General features: G+C 49.6%; 1 protein-coding gene and 1 non-coding gene across 3 annotated transcripts; one reads left to right on the plus strand and one right to left on the minus strand.

The window, feature by feature from the left end:
• Positions 1-727: 727 nt before the first annotated feature.
• On the minus strand, positions 728-21,640 carry Ggt5 (gamma-glutamyltransferase 5). Of its 2 annotated transcripts, none has more exons than XM_050143173.1 (12): positions 20,940-21,635; positions 11,622-11,752; positions 11,294-11,389; positions 10,449-10,644; positions 9,775-9,932; positions 9,122-9,268; positions 6,529-6,665; positions 6,013-6,203; positions 5,477-5,583; positions 5,219-5,337; positions 4,989-5,099; positions 728-1,170 (listed from the first exon to the last, which is right to left on the minus strand). In XM_050143173.1, exons 1-12 carry the CDS (start codon positions 21,110-21,112, stop codon positions 1,024-1,026), a joined length of 1,713 nt encoding a protein of 570 aa, XP_049999130.1. In that variant the 5' UTR covers positions 21,113-21,635; the 3' UTR covers positions 728-1,023. The 2 variants fall into 2 exon arrangements, 1 of the variants encoding a protein (XP_049999130.1); XR_007591891.1 differs by having other exon boundaries at positions 1,022-1,170; positions 5,219-5,284; positions 20,940-21,640.
• On the plus strand, positions 2,042-2,143 carry LOC126502854 (U6 spliceosomal RNA). Its single transcript, XR_007592071.1, has one exon. It is a non-coding gene; the product is annotated as a U6 spliceosomal RNA (small nuclear RNA).
• Positions 21,641-23,194: the final 1,554 nt, after the last annotated feature.

Below are 23,194 nucleotides of genomic sequence, written 5' to 3' on the forward strand. Positions count from 1 at the left end.
GGAGACCTCTACAACGGGCACCCTACTGGATAGTCTGCAGAGTTTCCCATCCATCTGAAGCAGCACTGCTCAACCAGGGATGATATAACCCTGTCCAGAGAGTTGTGCTGCTGTGTCTGGGGGAATATGAGGGATGCTATATGTACCACAGCTGTGCCATGTAGGGACAGCTCTAAGCAACAAAGAGTCACCTCATCTCACATGTCAGTACTACCGAGAATGAGCCCTGGCCTCGGGAACATGCAATATTAAGACCTGAGCCAGGAGCCGGGCAGTGGTGGGGCGCGCCTTTAATCCCAGCACTCGGGAGGCAGAGGCAGGTGGATCTCTGTGAGTTCGAGGCCAGCCTGGTCTACAAGAGCTAGTTCCAGGACAGGAACCAAAAAGCTACGGAGAAACCCTGTCTTGAAAAATCAAAAAAAAAAAATTGCTTCAATCGACATTTTCCTGGAGGGGATTAGGGCCTCACGAGAGTTGAGGGAAACTACTACAAGCCACACTCCTGCCTTCTCACTGGCAGGCAAAATGGGAGGCAGACACACTGTGAAGCCCCCAGACACACTGTAGCTTGAGTGGGGTAGAGGTGGACGCCCTCCATTCACTGCCCCATTCCCGAGCTTTGATGGTGAATGGAGCCTTGAAGGACCACAGGAGTGTGAGGTGTATTGTATGTCACTGGGCACTGTCTGGGGGTCCCTTAACTGCTGAGAACCACCGAATCAGCCCATAGTGTGGCTCCTCTTTAATCCTGGACTGGTAGGCACACCAGTTGGAATATGGGCATGATGCCGAGGGAGGCTAGAAGAGACAGAGCAGGGTCACCAGAGGTGTTGGGAAGGGACCACGGATAAGGCAGTCCTTCCCTCTCAGTCATTCATCTGTCGAGCTGGTCCCTGTCCTCTTCAGGCCCAGGTTGATCTCGTAGCAAAGGCTCCAGGTCCTGGAGCACTTAGACCTACAGCCTCATCCATCTGAAGCCCAGGACTCATCTAGGGTCAGATCCCACCTCTGGGCAAAGCTGTCTTAGTATCCCGAAGCCTTTCCAGCCTTCCTCTGGTCAGATGCCGCATAGACACAGGGTCCTTCCTGGGACACAGCCTGGACAGAGTTCAGGAAAAAGAGCCGCGGGCTCTGGCTCTGGCCCCGGTCTTGCAGCCCCTTCTTCACCTCCTGAAAAAGAGAGAGAGAAGCGTTCATGGAGAGGGAGAGGGCAGCTCAAGTCCCCCCATTATGCAAGGGAGTGGCCAGCCAAAAAATAGAAAAACAGACCTGAAAAGGTGGGGCTTGCGGGAAGGGAGCCTGAGGATCCTGGCTAGGGAAAGACTGTGGGCAGGAACTGGTCCTAGAGCATCGAGTTTACAGCTTGGAGATCCCAGAGGGATGTGAGAGGCTACAGGGACCAGGCAAGGACGGGGCAGCTCAAAGCAACAACCCAGCAAGAACAAAGTTCATTCTGTTCATGGGTCTAATTCACTGTGGACCCAGAGGACAAGTCCGAGGTGATCTCAGGGCTTCTGTGGAGAAGGTCATTTTAGAAGAGTCGGGTTAGGGAGCTGGAGAGATGGCTCAGAGGTTAAGAGCCTGCCTGCTGTTCCAGAGGTCCTGAGTTCAATTCCCAGCAACCACATGGTAGCTCACAACCATCTGTAACAAGATCTGGTGCCCTCTTCTGGCCTGTAGGCATACATGCAGACAGAATTCTGTATACATACTGAACAAATAAATCTTTAAAAAAAAAAAAAAAGAAAGAAAGAAAAGACTACTTGGGTTAAAGGGCCACAATTTTGGAGTCCACAGATACCCTGGGACCTTGAGGAGGACAAAGCACAAGATACTAGGTACCCAGGCCCACCAACCTGAGTAGTACCAAACCATATAGAACCATAGCAGCGCAGAGATTAGAACTCAGGACCCAAGAGATCCAGATATGCAGCAGTCAAGCTCCTGGGGGTGCCTATAACTTTATGGCTTATAAGGGGGTGTCTAGGAGGACCCAAGGCTGCTGATCCCGTTTGTCTAGGGTATGCGTGCACTGCACTGTGCTGGCTTCAGCAGACAGACTCTAAATCTGGAACAATACAGAAAGATTAACATGGCCCTCACTCAGGATGACTTGTAAATTCATGAAGCATTCCTTGTGTGTGTGTGTGCGTGTGTGAATGTATAGATAAACATAAAGGCACACTCACTCCTATATCAAGCCAGGTAGGGGTGCAAGGGCAGGGGGTTGTCAATTTGACACCAGCCTCAGCTACATATCAAGTCTGAGGCTGGCCTGAGCCAAATTCTGTCTTTAAAGCAAACAAACTTGTTTGTATCCAAGAAAACTAAACCCTGGAGGAAGTAGTGGGAGACACTCAGGACATGGGGCCCTAATTCTCAGGTGTAAGATACTAAATCTGTGAACTTGGAGGTAGAAACTAAAGAAGGGCCTCGCCCTGCAGTTCTGATGTCTAAGATGTTAAGGACTTTATATCCTTGGGGTATGAACCCCCACTACTGCCGTTTATCATGTTACAAGGGAGCAAAAATCCTAAAAACTATATTTCTTCAGCCCCACGTCTCCATTTGCTGTTCCGGATTAATGGGCCAAGAATTTTGTTCAAAGTGACCCAGTACTCTACAGATGTCCAGGTGTAACAGCATCTCTGAAGTCCTCATAATCGTCTGCCGCCCAGGTGACATTATGTGACTCGAGCCACTGGCAAGGTGAGATCTGTAGCCACGCCCTTAGGGTTCTTAATTTTTCCGTGTTTACTCTACGAATTGCCCAATGGCCTTGCTTGACATTAGAGGCTGAGGACCTCAGCGCTAAAGCCAGAGTTACACTTTCAGTCCTCGGAGGCTCCGTTTCTCAGAATTTAGTGGCCAAACTCCAAGCCCTTCCTCGCCTTGGTGGTGGCTTTTGCTTATGAGGGTCTGTGGAGACTTGAGGTCTCTCAGCCAGGATTGATGGGGTTCACCAGGGAAAGCCCTGCATCTGCATAACTGACATTTGAACACTTGAGGGTGCTGACAAGCTTGGCTTCACAAGACCCTGGATTTCATTTTCCTAGCTCCCAGACCTTGTGTCATCTTCTGAATGCTCCAAGAATCTCAGAGTGCCAAGTCTTGGGAATTGATACTCGCTGACAACGGATCTTCTGTTAAGAGTCGAGGGCCAAGGCTCAAGCAGTGCGAGCTTAAAGGAACGTGTCTTGGCTCTTGAATCCTCTAGACATTAGTTCCTTGGACCCGGTGCTCTGAGAGAATATCTCAGGTCCCTGGGAGAACCCTGCGCAGATGCTAAAATGCCAAGAATCTGAGTCCAAGGGGCTATGCCCTGAACCTCAGGATCTGAACAAGTTCTCAACACTACAGATGTTGCTCAACTTATAATGGGGTGATGTGACCCAATAAATCCACCATAATTTGAAAATATTACAAGTCAAAAATGCATGTATATATTTAACATATCTAACCTGACCAGACAGATGACTCAGCACTTAAGGAGCACTTGTTGCTTTTGCAGAGGACCCAGGTTTGGTTCTCAGCCCCTGTACGGGGCCCATGCTACAATTCCAGTTCCGGGACTGCAGTGCCCTTCCAGACATCCATGAACACCAGCCGTGGACATGGTGCACATACAGACAAGCAGGCAAAACACTCATGCACATAAATTTTTTTAAAAAAAATTAAGTACGTCTAATCTATCAAACATCAGAGCCTGTCTTAAATGTGCAGAACACTTACTTTAGCCTACGATATCATCTGAGACAAAGATTATTTTATTGTAAGGTGTTGAACATCTTACATGTAGTTTTTTGAGTTTTGTCCTAAAGTTATATAACATAGAATGGTTATATGAGTAATCACCATTAATGTATAATGGACATTAAATGGTTTCTATTGAATGCATGTAACTTTTCTTTCTCTTTCTTTCATCTTTTGTAGTGCTGGGAGCTTGTGCATACCTTATCACTGAGTTACAACCCCAACCCTGCATAGACGGCCTTTATACCACTAGAAAACTGAAAAATCCATGAGTCAAGGAGCACCTGTTGATGCCCCTTTTCACTAACGGCCCCCTAGTCTAATGGTTTTTAGAATTGTAAGGGGCCCTGGAAGATGGCCTTGGGACCAAGGCATAGAACTTCGAGAACCCTGAACCACAGATAGTTGAAATGATCCTGAACACAGTTTGTGGCCTCAGAAAGCTACTGGTAGTTTTAAAGATGTATTTTTTTTATTTATCTATTTTTAAAACATTTATCTACTCTCCCCCTCCGTGCGTGCACACCACACACACACACACACACACACACACACATGCAGGAGCCTGTGGAGGTCAGAGGAGGGTGTTGGATCTCTTACAGTGTTCACAGAGTAGTCGTGAGCTGCCACATGGATGCTGAGAAGCACCAAGCAAGTGCTCCTAACCACTGAGCCCACTCTCCAGCCCCAAAGCTGCTAATCTTTATATGTGCTCCACACAGTGCATCCAATGAGCTTCAGAAAACTAAGTTTCTGGGGAGGAAGGTGGTAGCCAGAGAGTAAAGAGATTTCAGCCACTGGTCATGCTCCAGGGTCTTAGTGGGGAAATCAGATGTTTGGACGTAAGGGCAGCAAGACCTCCCATGATCCAGAACAAAATCACGTGGGAAAACTGAGCTCTTTTTTGGGAATAAACTCTTGACTCTGAGTTTCACCACATGAGGGAAGAAGGCACCAGGAAGGAGCGGCTAACTGACCACAGTCAGAAAAGCTAGTTTCCTGGAAACGGCATACACAGAACAAGATTTTGAAGTCCTCAGCCCAGGAGGTGCTCAGGCAACAGCCTACTCTCTGACTTGGATGCCATGGGACAGACCTATTGTCTTCCCGTTAAACTTCTCAACTCTTCATGGCCCCTGGAGGTGGAGTGTGTCTCTCTGGCACAGGAAGTTACCCAATTCTTTACAGGGGAGAACAACATGAGTTTCAGGAGGACCGTGGGACCTCAGGCTCACCTCATTGAACTTGGGTTCATACTCCACATGGCCCTTGCTATTGACGTGTAGGATGGGGGCTGCAATGGCCTTTGTCAGGTCAAAGCCAAGCCACAGCTTATTCATGATGGTCTGGAAGAAGTAAGAGGACACAGGGAGGGGACACGGGCTATCCCACTGCCACACTCCCATCCCCACCCCAGGGAGTTCACCAGAGAGGCAACATTCTAGCCAGGAACTCTAACACTTACCTGGACCACAGCAGACACGATGAGTTCCCCACCAGCCCCACCAATCACCAGCTTGGATCCTTGTGCCTTGTTGACCAAGATGGAGGGTACCATGTAAGACGGTGGGCGCTCACCTGGAACTGGGGCCAACAAGCATCACCCACACCCTCTAGGGGTACCACCCACCCCACCTTCATATGTTGCTAAGTTAACAGTACTCAGTGATGGGGGTAACTCGCCCAGGGGTTAGTGGCCCACCCACCCTTCTTTCTCTCTTACCAGGCGGAGGAGTGGCAGTGGAACCTGGTTCATGCCTCCAGCATAAGTCCAGGAGCTCGTTGTTAAGGAGGATGCCTGTCCGAGGTGAGTATACCATGGCTCCAAAGCTGCGGATGGGTAAGGTGGGGTCTGAACTTGGGGCCTTGGCTCCCAGCAACACAGGGCTGCAACCTCTGAGGATCCCTTACAAAAGTGCTTCCAGCACAACAGAGCCCAGAACCACTCAGGGACCTCAAAGATCCCCTTTGGCTCCCATCAAGGAACTCCTTTTTGAGTGAGGCCAAACCCAGGCAGGACCGGGCTCAGAGCCACCAAATAATAGCTTTTCTCAGTAAGGATGTCCCTGTGCCAGATCTTTTTGACAATAGGAAAAACAAAAGGGAGGTGTTGCCTGCTTAGGGACTAACAAGGAGAGGTCAGAGGGTGTAGACCAAACTGGGTCAACGGAGACTTTGGAGTCAAGAGCAAAGGCGGAGGGATCTACCCACCTGCCCCTGAGCCCTGTCTGACCCCGCCCCTCCCCAGGTCCCACACACGGTGTGTTGATGGTGCTGGTAGCTGCCACAGCGCTGCCGTCCTCTCCCAACACCGACACATGAGAGGTGCCCATGCTGTTGCCCCTGACCCCGATCAGGTTGTAGTGGCTGAGCTGGTGGTCACCGCGGCCGTCGATCTTCTGGCGAATGTGCTGGGCTAGAGCCTCCCCGAGAAGGTTCTGGGAGGTGTTCTGGAGTGAACAGTCAAATAGCAAATTAGTGAGGAGCCAGGCAGGGTCCTCAAAGCAGAGCGTAGGGAGAACTCGTTCCCCCTGGGAGGACCTTTCTCCAGTCTGTTGAAGAAGGTACTTGAGCCCATGCTAAGGCCAGATCCTACCCACTATAGCTACCACCTCAGCAGTCCCTTGCAGCCCTGGAGACTGCTGCCAGGATATATCCCTGCCCAGAACGACAAAGAAATTCCTCCACCTTCCACATGCCAATGCTGCCCCTCCCTCCATGCTGTATTCCAGGAAAGGGTTGGAAGAAGACACCATTGGTCCCAGGGAGTCTTACCTGTATCCCCGGGCGACTATAAGAGTCCCAGAGCCGCCACCTCTGCCCTATTGCGAACTTGAGTGTCTCTACAAGGTGATGGTACATGTTCGCTTTTCCTTCAGGCTGGGCCACCGTCTCTGCCGAGAAGTTGAACCCTGGGGAGGTAGCAGGGTACAAGGGGGTTACCTTGTGTAGTGGGATGAATGTTGCCCCCCAAAAAAAGATTTACTCATTTCTTTACCTCTCAGGATCCATGAATATTGATTTATATAGCACAAGAATTACTATCACATTATATGACAAAATATGTTAAGGATTTTGAGAGGCAATATTTATCCTGGATTGTATAGATTAGTAGGTTAGCCCTAAATTTGAGGATCAAGTGTGTCTCCCCCCCCCCCCCCGAGATAGGGTTTCTCTGTGTAGCCCTGGCTGTCCTAAAACTCTCTGTTGAGCAGGCTAGCCTTAAATTCAGGGTTCTAACTAGCTCTGCCTCCTGAGTACATGAACTAAAGGCATGGGCCACTGTACCAGGCCACGTACATCTTTTTTGTTTTTGTTTTTTGAGACAGGGTTTCTCTATGTAGCTTTGGAACCTGTTCTGGAACTCACTCTGTAGACCAGGCTGGCCTCGAACTCACAGAGCTCTGCCTGCCTCTGCCTTCCAAGTGCTGGGATTAAAGGTATGAACCACCACTGCCCAGCACACATTTTTAAATGTACTTTTTAGGTATGAGTACTCTGTCTGCATGTATACCTGCATGCCAGAAGAGGACATCAGATCCCATTTTAGGTGGCTGTGAGCCACCATGTGGTTGCTGGGAATTGAACTCAGGACCTCTGGAAGAGCAGTCAGTGCTCTTAACCACTGAGCCATCTCTCCAGCCCCCACACTCATCTTTATAAGTCAGACACATAGAGAAGAGATGTCCCCCTCTTGTGTGTAATCTGACTTTCCACAATCTCAGCTACCTGCAGTCAATCATAGCTTGCAAATATTACATGGAAAGTTCCAGAATAAACAAGTCGTCCATTTTAAGTGCCATTCTGTGTAGCATGATTAAATCTTGAGCCATCCTGCTCCATCACACCAAGGACGTGACTCATTCCATTGTCTAATGTAGCCATACTGCATCTGCTGCCTGGCCATTAATCACTATTAATACCTGCCCCAGCACCGAGATAGGACACGCTAGTAGACATGAGCTCTACCACGGAGCTCTCAGACCTTAGTAACCCTCATTACGGTGAAACCAGCTGTCACCATATTGAAGGACTTATGCCAAGATGACCTCTGTTACTGAATAATGGCCCCAGTGCACAACGTCTAGGCTTGGTTCTGAGCTTGACACTGCTGGGGAGTGGTGGACACTTTAAAAGGTGGGGCCTGGGAGGATGGTTAGTTAGGTCATGTGCTCAGATGGGGCTTGTGTTCTCTCCTTCCCTGTCTTTCATTTCCCAGCAGCCTTGAGATGAAGTTCTTGCTCTACCACCCATCCCTGCCATGTCGTGCTGCCCCGCTGCAGGCCCAGAAGCGATGGAGCCAACCAAACACAGGCAGAAATTACAAACCCGTGAGAAAAAAGAAACCATTTCTCTTGATAAGTGGGTTTTTAATCCCAGACATTTGGCATAGTAACAGAAAGCTAACAAGCGGCGGCAATGACGTATAGACCAAAGAGAAGTCACGTAGGGCTTCCTGTAGGTGAAAGGCTGTGTCTTACTGTCCCTAATTTATAATTAAACTTTTAATCCCAAGTGTAGCCATAGGAAAACATGGGCATGTTGAAGGCTTTGTACCCATCTGAACTGTTGGGTGCAGTCTAGGGTGATGCAGTAAAGGTGAGGAGAGCCGACAGATTCTCTCCAGGAGACTCCAGACTGAGCCCGGCTTGTGTATAACCTGCTGTGTGATTTCTGGCTTCTGGAACTGTGAGACCTCAGCAGGTCCTGCAGGCTATGATTCCTGAGCTGCATGTCAGCCCAGAGCATACACACCTGACATGCAGCTCGCTACCCGCAGGGCCTTCTGCTCCTGTGCCCTGAGACTGAGTCACACACGCACTAAGGGAAAGGATGCCATTTCCTTCCTCTCAGTCTGGGCCAGTTCCTGAGACAGAGACCAACTGTAAAACTCACCGTCCTGACCACTGTCCTCAGACGTGGATAGCATGCTTCTGTGAATCTAGTGTATGTCGAAAAAGGCAAGGACCATACGCTATGATGGGAGTATGTCGTGAGTGTCCCTGAGGGTCCACTGGGATTGGAGCCTTGATCCCCATAGTGTCTGCATTGGGAGGTGACTGAACCATTAAGAAGGAAGACCTGATAAGACTTTAGGTCACAGGGAGTTTGCTGTTGGGAAGTGGCCCCACATGTGACTCTGGTAGTTCTTACAAGAGGGCTCATCTGACGGGGGCCAAGCTTGGCAAGCACTCTCCTATTGAGCTCAACTCCCAGTGCTAAACTTTTCTTAATAAGTAACCGCATCCAGCCTGGTGTTACAGTGACAGAAAGCTAATGTGTTCACCAAAGTCAGGGGTGAACCAGGAGGTCAGGCTCCCTGCAGGGCAGAGCCCAAGACAGAGAGGAGACCTGATGAAGGGCTTACCTTGCAGCACATTGAGAATGAAGTTAAGAATAGCACCCCCTGCAGGCGGTGGTGGTGAGTACAGGGTGTAGTTTCCCAGGGCCATCTCCAGGGGGGCCACCACTTCAGGCTGGAAGGCAGCCAAATCCTGAACTGTCAGTAGGCTTCCTGGAGAGAGACGGGGAGCTCCAGGTGCAGATGGAGATCGCCAAAGGGCAAGAAAGTTGCGATGCTTCTGGGGGACACCCAAAGGAATTGCTCTTGCCTGCAAGCGTCTCAGGGACACCCAAAAGAACTCCTCTCGCCAGCAAATGGTGCAGTCCCAAAGGGGACCAGTGCACCCAGTGGTATAGGGCAGAAGGGTAGAGACCGGAGGAAGGCAAGTGGGAAATAGGAAGAGAAAGATGGCCAACTCTGCCACCTAAGCCTCTACCGCTCCTCTACAGGCAGACATGCCGAAAGCCCTGCCGCTTGAGGTTCTTGACTGCAGAGACCCCAAAGGCTAGCCATGGTTAGGCTGGACTAGATGGGCACCTGGCCTCTCCCGAACCCCAGCAGCACCCAGTAGTCCTGAGGAGTCTGGGGAAAGGTGGGACTTCCTCCCCAATTCCCAGAACGTGGTTCTTTCCCTAGCTGGGCTGGGTGATGCGGCGTCAGCGTGGCGCATGGCTAACCTTCCTTGGCAATGTCCTCCACCAGCACGCGGCCCAGCCTCCCTGTGTATAAGGCCTCTGCACCCTCCATGGCCACTGTCTCCAGGGTGTTGGCCAGGGCAGGCCACGGAAATGGGTCCTGAGATCTCAGGGTTTCAGTCCCATTGAAGAAGAGCTGTCTGGGATGGGGAGGGAGGGGGAGGAGGCAACCTCAGACTGATGATGCCAGATCCCAGAGGACACTCACATTCCTCTGGGCTCTAGAGAAATCTTCAGGATTCTTCTGGGGAACAGCGGTGGCCCCAGCACAGAACCACTAGGGACTGGTTCTCTGAAAATAGCTGGGGCTGGATCACCACCCTCACTCCTGGCCCTGCAACCTTTCTGGTCTATCTGTGTCACCCAGAGTCACTTTGTCACCTACTGGGAAGACCTATCACTGAGGTGGCAGGAGGGGTGAGCTGAGGACTGTCTGTCACTCCCAAAGAGAAGCAGAAGGAAGGCAGAGCAGAAGGGATAAGCCACCCTTAGCCTGAGTTCGGTTCTGATCTGAGGAAAGCCTTGGGTACCCTGGCTATTAGGGCCTTGGCACCTTAGGTTCGACCCTCTGGCTGAGGAATGACAAGACACAGCTGTCTGGTGGCTGTGCTCAGGCAGGATGTGGATTTGAGAGCTGCGTTACAGTGCCCACTCACCTCAGGGATGACGAATACAAGAAGGGCCGCAGGAAGTTGTGGCTGAGGTACTGGCTGAGGACAGAGGGCACACGGAAACCCTCTCGGAGCAGAGCGATGGTGGGCTGGAAAAGTTGGGCCCAAGGCAGGCGGCCGTGTCTGCGGTGGGCCTCAGCATAGCCACGGAGCTCCCCAGGAACCCCAATCCACTGGGCCCCTGCGCAATACGCATCCTACCTCAGCCTGGCACAACCCTTTTACCCCGACTTGCTCGCCCAGCTTCTGAAGCCCATGCCTGACCACACCGTTCTCGGCATAGACCGCTTGTGGCTCCCCACTGCCTTCTATATAAAGTCCACGTAAGAATACCACCACCAAGCACCAGGCTACCCGCTGAGTCTACTCTGCCTTCAAGTTAACTGGACCCAGGATCCCTGTCCCACCAGCCCAGACCCATTGAGCGTCCCAAAATAGGTCTTCCCTCAGAATACCCCTTTCTTCAGAGTCTCCCCCAAAAGAAGACCTCTAACCCACCACAGGAGATGAGGGGGTCCACAGTCTGCTCATGTCCAGAGGCCATCCCCAATGTCAGAATATCACGGCCTGAGTCATACAGACCCTTGGCAGGGGAGTGTTCCGGACAGGCCCATACTGGTGTCAGAACCCTTCCAGGAACTGGAGAGATGGCTCAGCGGCTAAGAGCATTGCCTGCTCTTCCAAAGGTCCTGAGTTCAATTCCCAGCAACCACATGGTGGCTCCCAACCATCTGTAATGAGGTCTGGTGCCCTCTTCTGGCCTTCAGGCATACACGAAGATATAATAAATAATTTTTTTTTTAAAAAAAGAACCCTTCCAAAGGCCTTACCTGTGCCCAGTGGCTGGGCCTTTTTGCACTGGTCAAGCAGACCCTGGACATGCCTGGCTGGCACTGTCTCCCGAGCATTGATGACTTCCACCTTCCCTGGAGTTGAGGCGGGTGAGAGATGGCTCCAACCTGTTCTAGGTCTTGGTTTCCATCTCTGTGTTAACCCTTAAAATGCCACCTACCACCAGGGCTCCACACAACAGAGGCAAAGCCAGGGCAAAGAGTACCAAGAGTACCAAGGAAGAAGCATGCAAGAAAGCCCAAGGAATGAGTGCCCCGGAATTAAGGATGAGTCTGTCTCCCCAGGGGGAATCACACAAGGGCCCACCTGTTGTCACATTGTAGATAGTGAAGATGACCCCTCCGCCCAGACCCATGCTCTGAGGGTTAACAACACCAGTGCAGATCAAGGCAGCGATGGCGGCATCCGTGGGTGAGCCCTGTTGCTGGAGGATGGCTCTAGGCAACAAGACACAGAATCAGTGATCTGGCCTCCCTACCCCATCTCTTCCTGGGCTCATATGACTGGTGATTACTCGGAAACAGTGACAGGTTGATGGTGTATCTTCTGGCCCCAAACCCCAAGTTAGATGAGAAAACACACTGCCCCCTCAAATCCAGCTACTCCTTGGTCCATCCTCATACCCATTTACGCTTCCCTGTACCATATATAAGGCTGTTCTCTGTTTTCAAATGATTCTGCTGCCATGATCCCCTGGAGCATTCCAACTATTCTCTGACCTCCACAGGTTCACTATGGTACACGTGCCAACATACACACACATGAATGTATACACATATATACACTCACACACTTACACACACATTTAAGCATACACAAACACACATCATATTTACTGTGGTGGTTTGAATAAGAATGGCTCCCATAGGCTCATACGTTTGAATGGTTAGTCACCAGGAAGTAGAATTGTCTGAAAGGATTAGAAGGATTAGGAGATGTGGCCTTGTTGGAGGAAGTGTCACTGGGGGTAGGCTTTGAGGTCCAGGCTCTTCCTCTCTGTCCATGCCTAGCACTCCTGCCTCCATCTTCCCTGCCATGATGACAATGGACTAACCCTCTGAAACTGTAAGCAAACCCCCAATTAAATGTTTTCTTTTGTAAGAGTTGCCTTGGTCATGGTGTCTCTTCACAGCATACTTTCACACATGTATCGCACACATGTACACACACACACACACACACACCACACACACACACACACCAAACAGGGTAGAGAAAAAGAGAACATGCAAGAAGTAAATTAAGAGATATAAAAGATAAAGGAAGGTAGAAATCCTGGGACCCTGGAGTTCTGCGAAGAAAGGAGAGAAAACAGAGAGGCACTAACACTTCAGAGACAGAACTGAGGCCAGGTGTGGTGTGTGGTGCACACCTTTAATACCCGCACTTGGGAGGGGGAGGTAGACGGAGCTTTGAGTTCTAGGTTAATCTGGTCTCTATAGTAAGTTCAGGACAGTCAGGAACACACAATGAGAGTCTGTCTAAAAAGCAACAACAATAAACAATAACAACAAAAGCAAAATAAAAAAACAAAGCTGTGGATAAAAAACAAACCAAGCCATGCATTGAAGAGCCACTAAAATGTATCAATTTAAAACTGCTTCTAGCCACAGACACAGACAAAGCTTTTGCTATTGACAATGTATTTATGTGTGTGTGTGTGCACACACGCGCGCGCATGTGTGTATTTTAGGTAACCTAGGCGAGACTTGAGCTTGTAACCCCCTTGCCTCAGTCTCCCTCAGGTGGGAATATAGGCCTATGCCACCAGGCCTGGATTTCTTTTCATTTGTGTTGAACTATACTAAGGCTTCTTAAAATTATTCTTTAAAAACGGGGTCACCTTTCTTGAGTGAGACTTTTTTGTATGACTCTGGGTATATAAATAAAATATTTACTGATGTAAGTACTGAAGATATTTTAAAACAATTTTTTAGTATCCATTCAATTGCTTTTTTTTCTTTAACCTTTTGAGACAGAGTCTCATACAGTTTAGGCTGACATCAGACTGCATATGCAACAAAGATGGCTTCTGATCCCCCTGCCTCTACCTCCAGCATGCTGGAATGACAGGCATGCATTACGACACCTGTGTTTTCCACTTATTAAAAATAAAAAACAAACCTGCATATTAATGACATGGATATGCTTATTTATTTTTGCATAATGAGATAAACCTCAAATTAATAATTAATTAATGTTTCTAGAGAGAGAACATCTTCAGCATTTTTCAGTTGATTGACACTTTGGCTTTATCATCATCAGTACTAAGAAAGACATTTGCATAAATATGTAGAATAAGATGGTCAAAGTATATCTAGGGAATGCTCAGAAATTTTTGAAAATTCTCTCATAATCACAAGACAAAATGTATTTAATAATTTTTTTTGAAACTCAAGTCAGCAATTGGAATAATAACTTTTAAAATCAAGCATTTTCACACAATATAATACACTCTAACTTGGCTCCTATATACTGAGGAATGCTGATAAAGAAAAACAGTAAACACCTTTAAAAGCATTATGTTTCTATAAGAGCAGAAGACATAGCAGACATAGTAAAACACGGCAACTCACAGCACACAACAGCCAGAGTGTAGGCTGCCGAGGGGTTTCTGGCAGCATTCACCTGTGCTTTATGGCAAGCTGGTGCACACAATACAAAGCATGCATGCTGCGTGTTCAGAACCAGGGCTGCATGTGTGCAACACCAGTGATCCAGGAATACCTCGGTAGGATTTATTTAATTTTGAAATAATTTTTGGTCATTCATTCAGAAATCTTTTACAGTTGTCATTTGGGGGATCCTACGCTGAGTTTCCCACCCCATATGGGGTCACAGCTGATGAAGTTGGGCCCTGCAACATCAATATAAAATCTAAAACCCTTAAAACCCAAACGAGGTGTTGGGATGTTTGCCTGTCATCCCAGTGCTCAGAGGCTGGAGCAGAATCGCTATGATTTCAAGATAAACTGGGTTACATAGCGAGTACCAGGCCAGCCAGGGTTACCCTGCCCAGACACATCAAAATAAACAAACAAAAACCATTCCAACAAGTAACAACTAAGAACGGGATAAGGCATGGTGGTGCGCTCCTTTAATCGCTGTACTTGGAACCACTTGGAGCCATTAAAGATGCCACACACCTTTAATCCCAGCGCTCGGGAGGCAGAGGCAGGTGGATCTCTGTGAGTCTGAGTCCAGCCTGGTCTACAGAGTGAGTTCCAGGACAGTCAGAGCTACACAGAGAAACCTGGTCTCAGGAAAAAAAAAAAAAATCAGCCCTTGGAAGTCCTAGCTGAGTTGGTGTGTTCGATGTTTGAGAGACTCTGTCTCAAAACATAGGGTGGAGAATGACAAAGGAAGATACCCCATGCCAGCCTCAGCTTCCATGTGCATCTGCAAACATGCACACACAAATACATGAGCACCTACATAGAGCACACGCACACGCAGACTCACACCTCTGCAGTGACTTGGCGCATATGGTGAAGAATGGGAACGTGACCTTTTAAGTACCTTTCACTTCTTATTCCAAAGTGAAAATGAAAAGGATGGAAGAAAGAAAACCTTAAAAGCTAATAATATATTAAGCTAATAACTGTATTAGAAAAATAAATGTACATTTAAATTTTTTCTTTCACATGATGCTCCATTACATAAGGACATTTTCTTTTTTGAAAGATTTATTTATTTATTATGTACACAGTGTTCTTCCTACATGTATGCTTGAGTGACAGAAGAGGGCACCAGATCTCATGGCTATAGATAGAAGCCTCCATGTGGTTACTTGGAATTGAACTCAGGACCTCTGGAAGAGCAGCCAGTGCTCTTAACCTCTGAACCACCTCTCCAGCCCCACATAAGGACATTTTCATGTTTAGTTGTATGTAATTTATGAGTCATGGACCAAAACAACAGCAACAAACATACTTTGTCTGGTGTAGGAGGAGGTAGAATGGCCGCCATAGGTTCATATGTTTGAATACTTTGTCCCCAGATGGTGAAACTATTTAGGAAGGATTAGGAGGCATGGCCTTATTGGAGTGGTTATGTCACTGGGGGTCAGGCTCTGAGATTTCAAAAAACTTCAGCCTGATTTAGTTTGTGGATCAGGATGTGAGCTCTCAAACGCTGTTCCAGCACCACACTTGCCTGCCAGCTGCTATGCTCCGCATCAGGAGTGTGATGGACTTCTACCCCTCTGAAGCTGTGAGCCCCCAGATAAACTCTTCCTCCTTGAAGTTGCATTGACCGTGGTGTTTCATTACAGCAAAGAAAAATAACTAATACATCTAGTCTGCTAGAACATTGAACATCAAATTAATTATTAGCATTAATATTGTTGTTGAAGCAATTCTGAAATTTAGACAAGCAAATAATGAGCTTGTTGTATATTTCTATATCCATGGCAATGCATGTGTGCGTGCATGTGTTTGTGTGCATGTATGTGTGCATGTGTGTGTGCACGTGTGTGTGCATGTGTCTGTGTGCGTGTATGTGTGCATTGTGTGTTCATGTGCGTGTATGTGTGTGTATGTTGGAGACAACTAGGGAAGAACCCTATTGTGGATTTGAACTGGAGCTACCAGGAAGCGCATGGTTCCCAGACATAACTTTCTCTAGTCTCTGAATGGAAGCAGCAGCTTTCAGCTCTTACTTCCAGAGCACCATCCGCAAACCAGGCACAGAGACTCATGGCTGTAATTCCAGTGCTCAAGAGGCAGAGGCCAGAGAAAAATGCAAATTCAAAGCTGTCTGGTCTGTTTAGTGAATTCTAGGCCAACCAGGTTATAAAATAACTGAAATACATATGCATAATCCCTACATGCATACCACCCTTGATTAGCTCTTGACTTCAGGTCTGGTCAATGGAATATGCAAATTGATCTTGAGACGGCCTGAGTTAGTAGACAGGAATGGTCTCCAAGACTGATGAGTGTAGGATGGGGAGATTCCCCCATGTACGAAATGCCTAGTTCCCAACTTGGCAGTCTTGGGTGATCATGGAATATTTTTGATGTGTCTTAATTACTATTCTATCGATGAGAGGAGACACTATGACCAAGGCAACTCTTATTTAAAAAAAAAGAAGCAGGTAATTGGGGGTTGCTTACAATTTTAGAGAATTAGTTCATGATCACCATGGCAGGAAGTAGGTGGACATAATGCAGGGACAGACAGTAGGTGGGAGCTTTACATCTTGATCCAGAGAGAGAGAGAGAGAGAGAGAGAGAGAGAGCGAGCCAGCCTGGCATGGGCTTTTGAAACCCCAAAGTCCCACCCCTAATGATTCACCTCCTCTAACAAGGCCACACCCTCTAATCCTTCCCAAACAGTTCTACTAACTGGTGTCTAAGCATTCAAATACATGAACCTAAGGGGGCTATTCTTATTCAAGCAACCACAAGATATGTAGCCTCGTGGGAGATCTTCTAGGGACTGAGAACATACCTTGATGCCCCCACCCCGGCTCTTCATTTGTCATCTTAGCCACGAGATGAACAGTTTTGCCATGTGTTGCTCCAAAGCAATATGGACAGTAGGCAATGGGCAAACCTCCCAACAGCAGGCCAAATGCATTTCATTTTACAAGTGACTATCTGAGGTGTTTGTTACAACAATGGAAACCTGACTAACACACGTGTGAAAGAACTTAGCTATGGACTGGAGAGGTTGTTCTGTAGTTGAGAGCATTAGCTGTTTTTGCACGGGGGCCCAGGTTTGACTTCCAGTACCCGTATGGTGGCTCATGGCCACCTGTGGTTTCAGTCTCAGGGGATTCAGTGTCTCCATCCTCTGAAGGCACCAGGCTCACACGTGATACACAGACATACATGCAGCAAGATACTAATATACATAAAAACAAAATAAATAAATCTACAAAGTAGAAAATATATAGTTTCTGTCTTAAAGGGACACCGACTGGTCATATTGTGATAATATGAGCATTAAAAAAGGAGTTTATGCTAGGAATACAAATACTCACTGTGTTTTAAAGGGAGAGAAATAAGATAAAAAAAAATACATTTAAGGCTAGAGAGATGGCTCAGAGTTAAGAGCACTGGCTGCTCTTCCAGAGGCCCCAAATTCAATTCCCAGCAACCACATGGTGGCTCACACCATCTGTAATGAGATCTGGCGCCCTCTTCTGGCCTGAAGGCATACACACAGACATAGCACTGTGTACATAATAAATAAATCTCAAAAAGAAGGAGAAGAAGATCTAATGTACAAGCTAATCTTTAAAAAATGGCAGAAAGAGGCGGCTGGAGAGATGGCTCAGTGGTTAAGAGCATTGCCTGCTCTTCCAAAGTCCTGAGTTCAATTCCCAGCAACCACGTGGTGGCTCACAACCATCTGTAATGAGGTCTGGTGCCCTCTTTGGGCCTGCAGACATACACACAGACAGAATATTGTATAAACAAACAAACAAACAAACATTTTTTTTTGAATGGCAGAAAGAGAGTAGCGGAAGCGCCCCATGCTGTCAGGCGTGAGGCTCACAACTGTAATCCTGGGGCTGACTAAGCCAAGGGGATTGTCCTGATCAACGCAGAAAGGGGAGAGGAGAAAAAGAGAGAGGGGTGGGGAGGACAGAGACAGAGAGACAGAGATTTTTTTTCACAGAACAAAAACTTCAGATAAACAGTTATCATACCCAACCATCTAACATAGTCATAGATCTGTTTGCATCTCCTTCCCCAACAGCGGGACCCTGTCCCTCTTGGTTACCATTGTGTCCCCAGGCCATGACAGACTAGAGGTGTTTACCACGTGTTATTTTTCCATTCTGGAAATGGAACCCAGAGCCTCATGCGTGTTAGGTAAAGCCGTGCCGCTGAGCCTCACATATCTGACATATGACAAAAACATTAGATGTCCCAGGTAAGAGAAGGGCTCATGACCTGCTCACATGTATCTCTAACCCCCAACCACAGGCATGAGCTGAGAGCCTGGGACCAGAGTAGTCCTATTCCAGTAGGATTACATTCCTGCTAGCCAGCTGCAAGAGGCAGGTAGCTCGGTCTCCAGAGCCTGGCTCTCCTCGGCTGAGAAATGTGATCGCTTTTGTCAGCAGGCTAATGATGCATATCATCTGTCCCCAAGGAACCAGCAGGCTGTTGTCACCACTACTTCCGTGACATGCTCACTCAGACGTGTGTGTGCTCACACAGGCATTTGCGTGCACGCGTCATCATGAGCCCCAGAGGTCGGATAAACGCTGTCACTTCCCGGTGAGGAGGCCAGGAATACAGAGACCAAGAAGATCATGGAACAAGTTTCAGGCCGGGAGGACATAAGAGTAGAAACTGAAGCCAAGGCCCTGGAAGGGAGGGGATCCGGATAGGAGCCAGGCGCTAATCTTCCCTTAGGTCCTGGGATGTTGGCTATGTCTGGATCAACCCAGGCAGATGACACTATACAGAGCTACTGAAGAAACATGTCTATTGTGTGTGTGTGGGGGGGGGGTGAACTCACCTGCATGCTCACAGCCATCCTATGAGGGAGGTACCAGCATAAATGTCACAGAAGGGAAACTGAGGCTGACATGATGCTATAGCTTGGTCTGTGTTACTGCTCTCCTCTGAGCCGTGGATGCTACCCTCAGATGCCAGGTGGGCATGAAACAACAGGCCACACTCCAGATGGGAACCCTCCAGAAACTTGCTCCCCAGAAACCCAAGGGAGCCCTACCTTCTGCAATTTTGGTAAATAAAGCTGAGGTCAATATGTGTCCAGAGCTGGACAGATTGAGGTCAAAGAGGATGGGCAGGGGACTTGAGGAAGACAGCCCCTTCCACAGCCTTCCCACCCTGGCGGGAGCAGCAACAACAAGAGTCAGGGGAAAACCCCAGGCCCACTGAGATGGCCCGCCATGACACTGCCCAGGTTCTTCCCCTGGACAGACCTCCTAAATCAAATGAAAAGCTCTTGGCCAGGGGTCACAGCAGCTGGGGCGTCTTCCTGAGGCCTCGCCTGGCTATGGTCCCTGAACTTTTGTTCACAGTAAGTAGTTGGGGCCGGAGGCTCCCTCCCCACTCCTAGGCTCTTAAAACAAGAACAGGAAGCAGAGAGAGTTGTTTGACAAAACACAGGAGGGGAACCCACATCCGCTTTTCATCAGAGAGAGCTTGAGGGAGAGTTTTGGGTGCAAGAGAGTACAGGCCCCACGCTCCAAGCACCAACAGCAATCCGGCCCTTGCGGACCAAGCACTGCTCAGAGACGTTCCTCAGAGAGGCGTAGAAGCACCCCCTTGTTCATGGGGACTGTCCGTCTAGCAGGTTCTCTATGGGGCCTGAGTATGTGCATGCGCACACACTTTAACCTCATTTACATCTTTGCATTCTGGGAGGATTAAGTAGACAGTGCATCTCACGGCACAAAGAAACAGTTGATCTTAACTCCTGCCTCCCTTGGGAACAGCATGTGGAGCAGAAAGGACCGCCTCTACTTATCCGAACGGCTAGTCCCAGCTACTGGAGACGTGAAGGAGGAGACAGAAAGTCTGGGAGCTCAGAGGACCAGGTCAGCAGGCTTGGGGGCTACTATGAGCAAGGGAGGCGGGAAAGAAGGGCTAGACAGGTGGATTAAGGGAGGAAGGAAGGAAGGAAGGGTGGGCGGATTCAAGAACAGCAAAAGAAAGCATGCGAGGCTGGTGTTTTGGACTGAGCCCACCATTCTCCCTGCTGCAGGCCCCAGTCCTGGGTGTAGAAAGCACTTGGACCCCCACAGTGGGCTACCAGGCTAATATGATGGGAAGGAGGCCCAGATGGCTGGAAGGAAGGAGAGGCTTGCCCAGGTTTAGGGGGCTCAATGTTTAGGGGACCAGAGGTGGCTTCCTGCCACAGTCTGCTCCTGTAGCAGCGTGGTGGGTAGCAGGAGCCTCCATGGGCTGGGTTTCCTGGAAAAAGGTCAGGAAACACCCACTGTGGCTTCTGTCACGCTCTCCTAGTCCACCAACCGTCATCAGTGACTCCACTCACGGAGGCCAGAGTCTACCATAGAGAGGTCCTGGTAGATGTGGCACTGGTCGTGTATGTGTGTGTACATGCATGTGTGCATGAGTGTGGTGAGTGTGAGTACACACGTGTGCAAAGTGCATGTGTACATGCATGTGTACGTGCATATGTCCATGAGAGTGTTGTGTGTGTACATTCATGTGTGCACAAGCATGTGTGTGTGTGCATGTGTACGTGTGTGCTTGTTCTGAAAGACTTGGAGAGGTAGCCCGGCCCTGGGAAGCGTTGTGTATGGCAGGAAGGGCAGGACCTCCACATGGAACCCTGTAGCCTGTTGCTCAGGCTCCCGGAAAAGTGCCAGCCTTGCTCAGGACAGGCAGGGACAAGGTAGCAGGCCTCATTTAGTTTACCTTTCCAACCAGCACTGTCTAGGTGGTCTTCTTGAGCAATAGTGTCACAATACCTTTGCAACGCTGTCCCAAGTCCCCACCTCCCCTATGGACGCACCTACAAGGGCCTTCCACACAAGGGCCCCGGGGTTGCTGTCAGAAGCCAAACACACAGTCAGCATGGCACTCACGGGTCCCTACCACAGTCACACAGTCTCCAGGAGCAGTCAGCTGCTCAGAGCCACCAAGTTCACACCCAGCTCTTACTCACCGTCCAATATCTGAGCAGATCTTGGAGTCAGCGGCGACGGCAGCGTGTGCAAAGGCCCCGGGGCCACAAGAGGCGCGGTGGGGAGAGAGGGCCACAGTCAACACAACGGTGACCAGACCCAGACCCAGACCCAGCAGGACCAGGCAGACTGTGGCCCTGTGACTCCAGGCCATGGCTCGAGAGGGAGGCAGGTAGGCACACAGGGCAGTGGACAGAGAAATGAACGGACCGGCAGATAAACAGGAAAGAAAGTATACGGGTAAACTCAAGCAACCAGACAGATGGAAAAAAAAAAATCAATGGGTACCGAGATAGAGATAAATTTTCACACAGGCCCCACAGCTGGCCAGAAAAGATAACAGATAGGCTTACAGCTAGGTGGGCAGGCAGGTTTACAGAGGATCAACAGGAAGCCAGTCAGCCGACCTGATGGGTTTATGGAGAGACAAACATCAGACAGACAGACAGACAGAGCGGCCAGGCCACTACCCTCCTCCAGTACTTGCTACAGAGGCAGATCTGGCCACAGGTCTGAACTTCCAGTTTTTAGCTCCTACAGCTTGGCCCTGGAGGCAGGCCAGGACAGGGAGTTTTCTTCTTGATGAGAAGGGCCAGCTGCTGCTGTTAACTCTTTCACCGCCAGTGGATCCTGCGGCCTTTCTTGACGGCACCACGGCCCCTGGGGGATCCTCATCCCACTGCCATTGAAATATGACACTTGCTACATCCAGAATGGCACCCAGAACTCGTGGAGACTCTCAGCCCTTCTCTGGCTCCCACCCGCTCAGGGTCAGGGTGTCTCCTGCAGGGTGGAACTCCTTTGCCCAGCCCCATACTCCCAGGTGGTCCTACCTAAGCATCAGCTCAATCTAGGCACCCACATGGCATAGGGAGGGGCTGAAAGTGAACCAGGGCAGCCACTCAAGACCGTTTACCACAGCCTGGCACAGCCTCATCCATACATAGGTGGGTAAGGGGAGGAAGGGGGTGAGCAGATGGGCCACATGTGTAACCCTTGGCACCCAGTGTCATTGCATCATCCACTCTAGGACATGGTGACCCAGAAACGCAACGTTAGACTTCTCGGGGGTGAGTCTATCCTGCCCGGGTACCCTCACTTCTTCTGCAGCTCAGAGCCCCACTGGCTGCTAGTCTGCCTCCCTGGGTACAGTGGTACTCAGAACTGGGCCTGTGCCGGTGAGCCTCCTCCTCCTGCGGGTCTGGCTTGGGTCCTGTCTTTGCGTGACCTCAGGATGTTCAAGTGGGAGCAGCTGGAGGAGAGAGGCCTCAGCGAGGTGCTGCTCTCTTGAGCAGACTTAACAGGCTCACAGGGCAGAAGCGCTCAGGGCTGGACTTTCAGAGTTTCAGTATCTGCCATCTTCCCACTGAGCATGGTTCTCTGGCATCTTCATACCCCCGGCTTGGTACCACCCAAAAATGAGGGCCAGAGAGAGAATGTCTACACCTACTCAGGGCCTCCCATCCAGAGGCCCGGCTCAGCGTGGGCCAGCGACACCGTTTCCTGTAAGCCTGTTCCCACATCTGCCTAGAGGGAGAGACTCGTGTCTGTGGGAATCTTCCCTATCCCGACTGTCCCCTGCATGGCCATGTCATTGCTCACCAGGAACCAGAGCACATTCCTGAGTGTGGGCCAGCCCACCCACTGGTCATGGTCCTCAAAGCTCTCGAGACAAAGCAATGACGGACAAGCAGACTCAAGGGTAACTTATCCCCCCCACCCCCACCCCGCCTTGGTCAGAATTCTCCAAGAACTGGTATCATACTGAACTTGGGGGGAAGCCTGTTCTGGTGGCTCTGAAGGTCTCTACTCCAGAAGCCACGGGGAAATGGTGATGGGATGGAAAAGCCACTCAAGTCCCCAAACCACAGAGAAGCTCTGGGCTAACCCACAGCGGTCTGGGAGAGTAAGCTACTCCTCGAGCACCCTGGGGGCACGAACCTCTCTAGCCATGGGGTGCAGAACACTGTGACAAGCCACACCTCAACATGCTGGCCTAAGAAGCCTGCCTTCTCCCCTGCAAACACGGACGGAGGACTGACTGCCACCCCTTCTGGCCCAGCTTCTGTCTTCCCCAGGGAACCCCAGAGACGGAGACTCCTAGGGCCCAGACATGGAGCATAACTACAGGACAAATTCCTGCTTTCCTGTGGGCAGGTTGGAAGCTCCCGGGCCCCTCCTCCAGCCACTGGGCCCCTTCCCTCAGGAACCCCAACTTGTGCTCACTTCTAGGGGC

Source organism: Alexandromys fortis, unplaced genomic scaffold, assembly GCF_014885135.2.
Source record: "Alexandromys fortis isolate MF-2015 unplaced genomic scaffold, M_Fortis_MF-2015_v1.1 scaffold_9, whole genome shotgun sequence".
NCBI classification, from domain to species: Eukaryota; Metazoa; Chordata; class Mammalia; order Rodentia; family Cricetidae; genus Alexandromys; species Alexandromys fortis.

What these genes read in the sequence shown, in the direction of transcription:
- Ggt5 (XM_050143173.1), bottom strand. Translation starts at nt 21,112, where the DNA reads ATGGCCTGGAGTCACAGGGCCACAGTCTGCCTGGTCCTGCTGGGTCTG. An exon ending in ATCTGCTCAGATATTGGACG is followed by an intron (nt 11,753 to 20,939) that starts GTGAGTAAGAGC and finishes CTTGTTGCCTAG; the next exon opens with AGCCATCCTCCAGCAACAGG. An exon ending in GGCCCAGCCACTGGGCACAG is followed by an intron (nt 10,645 to 11,293) that starts GTAAGGCCTTTG and finishes CGTATTGCGCAG; the next exon opens with GGGCCCAGTGGATTGGGGTT.